General features: G+C 42.0%; 1 protein-coding gene across 1 annotated transcript; it reads right to left on the reverse strand.

The window, feature by feature from the left end:
• Positions 1 to 1,605: 1,605 nt before the first annotated feature.
• Positions 1,606 to 3,688, reverse strand: LOC308370525 (lymphocyte antigen 6D). Its single transcript, XM_080845185.1, has 3 exons — positions 3,627 to 3,688; positions 1,849 to 1,944; positions 1,606 to 1,734 (listed from the first exon to the last, which is right to left on the reverse strand). The coding sequence occupies exons 1-3, from the start codon at positions 3,676 to 3,678 to the stop codon at positions 1,652 to 1,654; spliced, it is 231 nt and encodes a 76-aa protein (XP_080701311.1). The 5' UTR covers positions 3,679 to 3,688; the 3' UTR covers positions 1,606 to 1,651.
• Positions 3,689 to 9,811: the final 6,123 nt, after the last annotated feature.

The raw sequence follows: 9,811 nt of genomic DNA on the forward strand, positions 1-9,811 counted from the left end.
TGCCTCTGAGTCTGAGGAGGAGCTCACTCTCTAGAGGAGGTGCCATGGCTCTGAGAAAAGGAGTCTGAGGAGGAGCTCACTCTCTAGAGGAGGTGCCATGCCTCTGAGTCTGAGGAGGAGCTCACTCTCTAGAGGAGGTGCCATGGCTCTGAGAAAAGGAGTCTGAGGAGGAGCTCACTCTCTAGAAGGAGGTGCCATGGCTCTGAGTCTGAGGAGGAGCTCACTCTCTAGAAGGAGGTGCCACGGCTCTGAGTCTGAGGAGGAGCTCACTCTCTAGAGGAGGTGCCATGGCTCTGAGAAAAGGAGTCTGAGGAGGAGCTCACACTCAAGATGGAGGTGCCATGCCTCTGAGTCTGAGGAGGAGCTCACTCTCTAGAGGAGGTGCCATGGCTCTGAGAAAAGGAGTCTGAGGAGGAGCTCACACTCAAGATGGAGGTGCCATGCCTCTGAGTCTGAAGAGGAGCTCCCTCTCTAGATGGAGGGCTGGGTTGAAGTGCTGCTCAAATCCCTTTGTCTTTCACACCTAGCATTATCATAATGTCCAGATAGGGTTCCGTAGCGCTGACACAAACAGTAGTATTTCCCCTGCGTATCAAATGTTTCTCTAGTGTGGCCTCACAAATATCAAACTCCAGAAAAGCAAAAAGCACCATATTCAGTGATTCCATTTTGATTCATATGAAGTTTGATTTTGTTTAATGTGTAAAGGATGCCGGATTGGACGGTTAATGATATCTTATTACAAGTAGTAAGGATGCCATTTTCTTGTGCACAATACAAGCTTGCAGGACAGTCTGTACAGAACAAATATTTGGCCACATGATAAATGCCTGAATTGTTCTACAAAGTTCTACATAATCTGTCATCTGACAAAGTTCTATGAAATAACAGATGAAACATTGGTTTGGTTGAATGTGGTCAGATTTTATTGTACTAAGTGTTGTGTTTTTTCTGATCACTTATGTTGTTATGTAGCTCAATCAGTACAGCAAGGGTCTATCCACACCATGTCTTGGGTCTGATACGCATGGAGCATATACTGTATATATATGGAAAGGTTAATGTATAAAGTGGGCCTCCTACATGACCAACAGGTCATGCTATAAGCTGTAGAATGAGTTCAGTTCTTCCATCCTGTGGTACTTTCAGATGACATGGTTTACTTGTGTATCTTGTTATATCTGTTCTGCGTGTTTACAGTAACCAGTGACTGTTGATAATATTCTGGTCTAGTAAAATATAGAGACATTACATAACTGATAAAGTTATCCACTGAAATAAAACAAGACAGCATGAATGGTTTTAATCAACTTTTACTGATTTTAAAGTCGTTAGGTATTCAAGCCCATGACACATTTGTCTGTTTCCATGACATAACGTGCCATTGTTGTGTGTGTGTGTGTGTGTGTGTGTGTGTGTGTGTGTGTGTGTGTGTGTGTGTGTGTGTGTGTGTGTGTGTGTGTGTGTGTGTGTGTGTGTGTGTGTGTGTGTGTGTGTGTGTGTGTGTGTGTGCGTGCGTGTGTGTGTGGGTGAGTGTGTGCGTGTGTATGTGTGTGTGTGTGTGTGTGTGTGTGTGCGCGTGTGTGTCTGTCTTTGTGTGTGTGTGTTAGTGTGTGTGTACGTGTGCTGCTGCAGGAGGGCCCAGGGCTGCTCAACCACACAGGTCGCTCATGCAGCAAAATGTGTTGAATGCTGGCACGCAGAATTCCTCACATGTTCTGCTGAACTCGTCCGCTGCATAACACACAGAACATGGGTAAGACAGAGAACATATCACAGAGAACATGGGGAAGGCAGAGAACACTCTGGAAGGTTCAGGCATCTTGGAGCCTTCTCTGGTATACTCACGGGTGGAAATGGTTTTGCAGAAGTTGCTCTCGGCTGGACAATCATTCTCCACCTTACAGTCTTCGCCCACACAGGTGTAGCATCTCAGCGTGTGCACTGTGGGGGTCAAAGATCAGACGGTTTCACGGAACAGTGCTTCTCCTTCTAACATTTGTGTCGCCATCAAACCAATGGAAGACCACCCACCCGTCTAAAAGCCACACATGTTTTGGGGGATTCTCGCCACCAACACCAGTTAGCATGTTGGCAAGCAAAAGTGGTCCGCTGGTGGTGTTGGCATAATATGGGAGCAATATGGGAGGATGTCAAATCACACCTCCTATTCTCAGACCCTGATGCTATCCATGGCCTCCCTTCCTGGTAGCACACAACCAGCTAGAGGTCTCACATTCAGCACACACTCATTTTCAATCCCTGTAGCACACATGTGTCACATGATATGAGCCCCACCAAGGCTGTCTGACCCATGTCGATCATGGACACAGAGCTAAGATTAAACTAAGGGTTGGCATTTCCAGTAAACACACGTCATAGACCAATGCTCTTTGGCATATAACATCGAACTATGATGCAGAATATCAGTGGCAACAAATGACACCTCCCACGCCCTCGGGAATGTCATTTTTTTTTTTATCTTTGGCTCAACCTCCTGGTAAAACACAACAAGGCAGAGCCCTCAAAGTTATTATTTGATTTACTCCCACCCCCTGAATCACATATTTGTCATATGTTGATATATGTAGAAATTACTCATGTCACCCCTACCAAGGCCTGTCTGACCCTAGCAATTCATGGACATGATGCTAATAGCTTAGACCTGGGTTAGCATTTCTAAGAAGCATAATGACATTTGGTATGTGACGTAATTTAATGATGAGATATCCTCCCATACTCTCTGACCCTGTACTGCTAAATGAATACATATTGTCATTAGATTTCGTTTTCTCTTGACCACGAGCCAGTGCTTGAAACTTGGACTGTGCTGATGACGAAATTTGCGTCATGCACTGTGTGCAGACTGTGTCAGGGGGAGTATACTTTTCTGATACACTCTGAAAAGTGGCCTATGTTTGCCTACACAACGCAGAATACAGGTGCAGAATACAAATTTCATTGTACATTTCCTGAAGCTTTTGTAGGCTAAAGAGAACCAACTATGATGATGAACTATGATTTACATGTATTGTTTTTTATTTCATTTACGTATTGTTTTTTATTGTATTTGTTTCATATGATAATCTAGCCAGAATAGTTTGTTCTCTTTAGCCTACAAAAGCTTTAGGAGTTCTTTATTATAAGCCTTCTAATTTGGACTGAGAGAGCCTATATTTAAAACAAACAACAACCAAAAAGTGACCTGAGATGTTTCCATAACAGTGAATCACAAGCAATAAAGTAAAATGAATGAGAGGCACTTTTGCACAGCTGGTGCAGATGTGTAGATTTGACCCCTCGCGCTTGACCCATTGACTTCCCTGATGTTTTAAATACATCCTAACACAAGAACACCCAATCCAGCACTAGCTCTGTCCATCATGCTCTGTCACCATTCATAATCAGCATGTTTCCTCTATATTTTCAATATGTTAAAAACTTTGAAGTAGTACACTAAAAATAGTAGTAGTATACTAAAAATCTTTACGCTGATAAAGTTATGTGACAAATCGATAACAATATATTGTTAAGTTAAGTATTATAATTTAAATGACAATTCTGTTAGTCATTAATATCTGAATCATTGGACTGTGATGTAAAAGCGCTAACAGGCTCATCCTCACCTGTTGTGCAGCACAGCAGCCCCAGGATCACAGTACACAGCAGCAGCTTCATGATGGCGGCGCTTCAGGTCTCGTCTGCTGAGACCGCACTCCGAGCCGCTGGATTTATAAGATGGCGCCCGTCAAACCTGATTGGCAGCTTATGGGTAGAGTTCAGGAAATAGACAAATTTAAGTATAAGGTGACAACATGAATTACAGGTTGACCTTCCTGTTGCTTGTGCTTTTCGTTGGTATGTCATGCAGCCAGAAACAGCCAGAAGCAAAAAAAACGTAGGCTTTCACAAGTCAGGTTTCGTTCATTGAGGTCGTTCAAATGCTTGGACAGCTGAAAGGTCATCAGGCACAAAGGAGCACCACACTACAACACACTAAGGGCCTGATTTACTAACAGGATTGCTCCCATTTCTGGTGTAAAATAGCGATCGTAAACATAAAACGGTATTTACTAAGGGGGCGCATTTGAGTAGAGTCGTATATTAACGCTTTAAGGGTGTGTACCTGCCAACAGGTGGGATGGCACGGAGACGTGGGTGGTAACGTAGGCGTGAAGCGCACTTTAATGGGAGGAGTGCGCCTAATGATGTATTGCGTGGTACTTACTAAACTGCTTGGCGAGCGCACGTCTCTGATTTGCGGGCTAATTCTCCGCCTCATAAAAGCACATCTTAACCAGGAAGCGCATTTCCATTGAGTCTGAAAACGTTGATATGGCAGCAAGGCAAAGAAAGAAGACAGAGACAGCGCACAGAAATAATTTTTTCAACTCGTATAACACATTTTCAGTTAAGCGAACCACAAATCATTAGACGGTACAGGTTAACCAGCCACGCAATACTTCAATTACTGAACCAGATCAGAGATGACATCAAACCCTCCAACCGGAGATCACATTCCATTCAATCAGTTGGTAAACTCCGGACAACATTGCAAATATTGGCATCGGATCATTTCAAACAGTTATAGCATCAGCAGTTGGTATATCTCAGCCTTCACTCAGCCAAATATTCACCCAGGTACTCAACGCATTGCTACGGCGCACTGGTCAATATACATTTCCCCACTACGATAGCTGAAATTAAACTTTCCGAACGTAATTGGAGCCATTCATCGCACCCACATGCAAACAGTCCCACCTTCAATCCACGAACACGTTTAACAAAACAGAAAGCACACATATTCAATGAATGTCCAGGTCATATGTGATGCCAACATGACCATTACTTACGTGGTAGTGGTCTGTCCATGACAGTTTTATCTTCCGGAATAGTGCCATCTATCCATGATTGAGCAACGGTGATTTTGGAGAGGCCTGGCTACTTGTATTTGTTTCAGTGGGGATATATTGTAGTGAACCCATGTCCCTTGTAGAACGTATTATTAGCATATTATTTATAATCATGTTCTTTTAAACATCTCGCTGTAGGTGATGGCGGGCAAAACAACAATATTACCCATTGAATCAGGTTCAGTGATTGAGCGAACGTGAACCAATATATCTATATCCTCTTCGCTGAACCTTAGTTTTTTCTTCCTCGAATCTCCATGGTGGCAGTAACTTGCAGGCAATTTCTCCAGTCTTTTAACGGTGGCGCTAAATAATGATTGCCCAGCGCGATTCTGGTTTGATAAATATCACGGAAAATGCGGGGAAACACCGTGCGTTAATGTGCGCCTGGCAAAGGCGCTGATTAAGCTGCGGTCACAAATCAATGTTAGTAAATCAGGCCCTTTACAGGGCGGAGTAAGCACACAGCGCCCAGCGCGGATGTGGTTTGATAAATACCACGGAAAATGCGCAAAAACACTGTGCGTTAATGTGTGATCGCAGATTAAGCAGCGGTCGCATGTTAGTAAATCAGGCCCTTAGACTCTCAAAAATCATAAAAGGTTATTTTTGACTATCACTATAGGTCTAAAACAGGTACATTTAGATGTTTAACAACATATTTGTACTTTCACAGATCAAATGTCCTCTACGCTCACTGTAATACCCATATAGTTGGAGGGGTACATGCAAGAATGACTAGAGCACTATAGAATTGCTACAATTGGACACCGTTTCATAGGCCACTAGTTTTGATACCATCCTCAAATTCTTTTTGATAGCATGTGGTCATGTGAAGGACAGATACACACCTGTGACTTTCCCACTAGCCATCCAGGATACGCCCTAGTTCTGTGTGCCGGGCTGGAATACCCTGCAAAATTGGAAGAAAAGCTTTCACAGCATGACATTGCCAGCTATACTGCCAAAAGACACCAGTTAGTGTATTGGCATGCTTCTAGCAGTGTCAATTGGGCTGTTGGTGGTGTTTTCAAGGTTTTGGCATGCCTTTTAGGTAGTTGGCTTACTAGTTTTGGAACAGAACTCCGTGTTGGTGCATTCAATTAAATAAAAGCACTACACGAACACTGCAAATGGCACAGAATTAATAAATAAATAAGCATTAAACTCAATCACGAGTGGAATAGAATGGACACATCTACATTCTGCAACAATACCTCCACCTTTGTACAGGTGAAGTTAGGTCTGTGTTTACGGGACCCGTGCACCATCTGTGTTTGCTCTCCGTTTTGACATGATTTTGATCAGTCTCAAGTTGCTTCCCGCTTTGACATGATTTTGATCAGTCTCAAGTTGCTTTTCATTTTGACATGATTTTGATCAGTCTCAAGTTGATTTCCTGTTGCCTGTGGAGTCTGTGTGCACACGGCTCTATAGTTGCAGGCCCTTATAAGGAGCTGGCGGGGCGTTTATATATTTATCTATCGAGGTGTTTGAGAATGCACGTTCAATTTAAGAATCAGTGCACAGCTAAGAACACTTTGGCGGTTTAAGAACACATTCCCACATGTTAATGAATCCTGCGGGGATCTTAGGAAGTTCGGAAGAGGATATTTAAGAAGATACTTAAGAAAATGTTCGAGAATGAGGTCTACAAATTGCAAATTGGCTTCTATTCCATAAATAGAGGTCCAGGTTCCCTATGAATAGTAGAGAAGGGATTGTTGAAGTGGTTTTCATGTCAGTCGGGGAGATGTCATTTATAGAAATACTGCTCCGTCCTGCCTTAAACGCATGGACACAGTCTATCATTCTGCCATTGGATTTATTACTGGTGAGAGCTATGATACTGACCATTGCATCCTTGATAAAGTGGGTTGGCCATCTCTAACATCTCTGGCCATTGGTGGAAAGCTAACACCTTATATCTCAATGATGCTGGACTGGAATTATGGACCCAATCAAACCCACTCAAATGACTGGCGTATGCATAAGGTCTCTCGTGCACACTCTAAACTGCATTTGTTTTAATGCCCTAATGTCCTAGCTCTTAAGCACACAGCCCACGTCAATTTGAAAATGTTTTAACCCACTTTTGCTGGAAATCTTTTATCTGATTTTGATGTGTTCTATTGGTTCAGTTTGTTTGCTATATTGTCTTAATTATTAGGAAGTAGCATTTAATAGACAGCGCCCTCCAGTGGAACAAAGCGACACTCATCAAGAAAGACACAGTGAATACTGTCATGGTGATGTGCTGCTTTAAAGACACAGCGAATACTGTCATGGTGATGTGCTGCTTTATAAAAATGAGTTCAAACTGTGCGTGGGAGCATGAAATCTTGAATGTGGTGAGACCAAATCTATTCTGTGCTGCATCGCTTAACACCCGCAGAGACAGATCATGTATTCGACAGTGATTTCTATAAACCGACACAGATCATGTATTCGACAGTGATTTCTATAAACCGACACAGATCATGTATTCGACAGTGATTTCTATAAACACACACAGATCACGTATTTGACAATGATTTCTATAAACAGACACAGATCATGTATTCGACAGTGATTTCTATAAACAAAGACAGATATTGTATTCAACAGTGATTTCTATAAACAGACACAGATCATGTATTCGACAGTGATTTCTATAAACAAAGACAGATATTGTATTCAACAGTGATTTCTATAAACAAAGACAGATATTGTATTCAACAGTGATTTCTATAAACAGAGACAGATCATGTATTCGACAGTGATTTCCATAAACAAAGACAGATATTGTATTCAACAGTGATTTCTATAAACAGAGACAGATCATGTATTTGACAGTGATTTCCATAAACAAAGACAGATATTGTATTCAACAGTGATTTCTATAAACAGAGACAGATCATGTATTTGACAGTAACTTCCATAAACAGTGCACTAGTTGGAGGAACCGATGCCTGGATAAATAAGTGTATCAAATTGTCTTTCTGTGTTTTCTTCCACAGCCAACAGAGCAACACATAGCTCGTAAAAAACTGCATCCTTCCTCCCCCATCAGTGTGAAGACCTGAGTGGCCATTAGTCAGGCCTATCCATGCCTCTTGGGCGGTGACGCATGGCCTTTCTCTCGTAGTCTACTGCAGTTCCCCTGATGGAGGATCAACCCCTATTGAAGTACAATTTTACACGGTTGTGTAACAGTGTGAGTCCACCATTTTGGCGTGATTTCACCTGTAAACACCTACTCTTGTTTCGCCATACATGGCTGTTTCATTTTAAGCTTGGCTAAGTTTTCTCTGGTGCTGCTTATAAATCATATAACGAAATAAGTCAGGTATTTAACACATAAGCAAGCAATACCAGTTAAGACCAACTAATGCAAGTAATGCTATCTTATGAACCCACTGACAACAACAACCACAAACATCTCGCCAAAGCACCGGTTCGTTGGTTTGCATCTCCAAAAAGCTCTTGGAAGAGACAAGTTTGCTCTCATGAGCTGTTGCTGAAAGTGATAAGCTAAATCATTATCCAGAGAAACTGTGTTTCAACCTAGCACACTTTATCACATGAACCCAGATTGACCCTGGATTGAACCCTAAATTAACTCCAAATGGCCTACATTAAAGGTAAAATTAGCCCATGTAGTTTTCGAAACATGATTAGAACATTATGGTGTCCTTTCAGGTATGATGTAAACAGTGTTGACCATTTGGTTCCGCAAATTCATCCTACAGGGAGGCCTATTTTAGGAACCTCATAAAACCACCTCATAAAAAATCCTCATAAAAACCAACTCATAAAATATCCTATGCAAAAAACTGAAAACTGAAAACACGTTTTAAAATACTTTCCCTATAATTCCATCCTACATTAATCGATAGGTTATAGGCTATTCAAGGAATATTGTATGTCACCTGTAACGTGTGTCATATGTTGTCTGCCTGTAATGTAGCACTGGTGCTATATTACCGTAAGAGACGAGGACATTCACTTTGGATTCCTTTGACGTTCCGGAGGATTGTGAGAAATTGCCAACTGCATGATTTATTTAGTTCCACAAGATGGCACTGTTGTCATTAGTCTCAACAGAGCACCCAAGTTTTTCTTTTTGAGTTTTTCCTCCTTTATCACCAAATTAATTCAACTTTGTTGTAAACTAAAAGGCACAGGAAAGGTCACCTTTAAATACCTACAATATGCAAACGCATCTATGTTTATTAAAGGTGACATCAATGATAACCTTGACCATGCTTGGTACCTGAACACACCCTGTAAGACATACAGATACATTTCCCCAAACTACTCATCAATTACATAAAAAGATGTCTGAGGAATAGCAGCTCCTACCTGTCCAAGGGTTGTGGATGGCACAGTGTGAACGCTGCATATTTGGGTACTCATTTAGTCAAAGGCAGATAATATAATACTTCAGTAGAGACAGAATGAGAGAGGGGGGGGGGAACCCTTTTTTCTTGGGCCAGAATAATACTCTGTTGACTGGGGCCAGGCTGTAAAACCATTGATTTCCCATCTCCTTCCCCCGGGTCAGTAAATTGCCCAAACAGGCTTCTCTCCATTAGGACTCATAAATCTGGCCTGATGTGACAGGGTGTAATGAAGCAGCTTTCTAATCTGCAAGCCTCCCAGCTTGTCAGCAGATTACTGGCCACATGCAGAATGGAGGGAAAGATGTGGTTAAATGAAGCTCTTAAATCTCCGAGCGAGCACCCCTCTCTACACCTGCTCTTAAAAAGACATCTTCACAGAGACCTCCCTTACACTATCCCCACATGCTGTTTATCAACATGCTAATGCAAAACATTCATTGTTGTCTTGCTGTTTGTAGCGACACACAAATACAAACATGACATTTCTAAGATATATATAAAGACCCAGCTAAT

Source organism: Sprattus sprattus (genome assembly GCF_963457725.1).
Source record: "Sprattus sprattus genome assembly, chromosome: 9".
Classification (NCBI taxonomy): domain Eukaryota; kingdom Metazoa; phylum Chordata; class Actinopteri; order Clupeiformes; family Clupeidae; genus Sprattus; species Sprattus sprattus.

Bases quoted from the DNA above. Each gene is read 5' to 3' on its own strand.
- LOC308370525 (XM_080845185.1), bottom strand. From the start codon at position 3,678: ATGAAGCTGCTGCTGTGTACTGTGATCCTGGGGCTGCTGTGCTGCACA. The intron at 1,945-3,626 runs GTGAGGATGAGC...TGACCCCCACAG, and splicing joins GCTGCTGTGCTGCACAACAG to TGCACACGCTGAGATGCTAC. The intron at 1,735-1,848 runs GTGAGTATACCA...TGTGTTATGCAG, and splicing joins CTGCAAAACCATTTCCACCC to CGGACGAGTTCAGCAGAACA.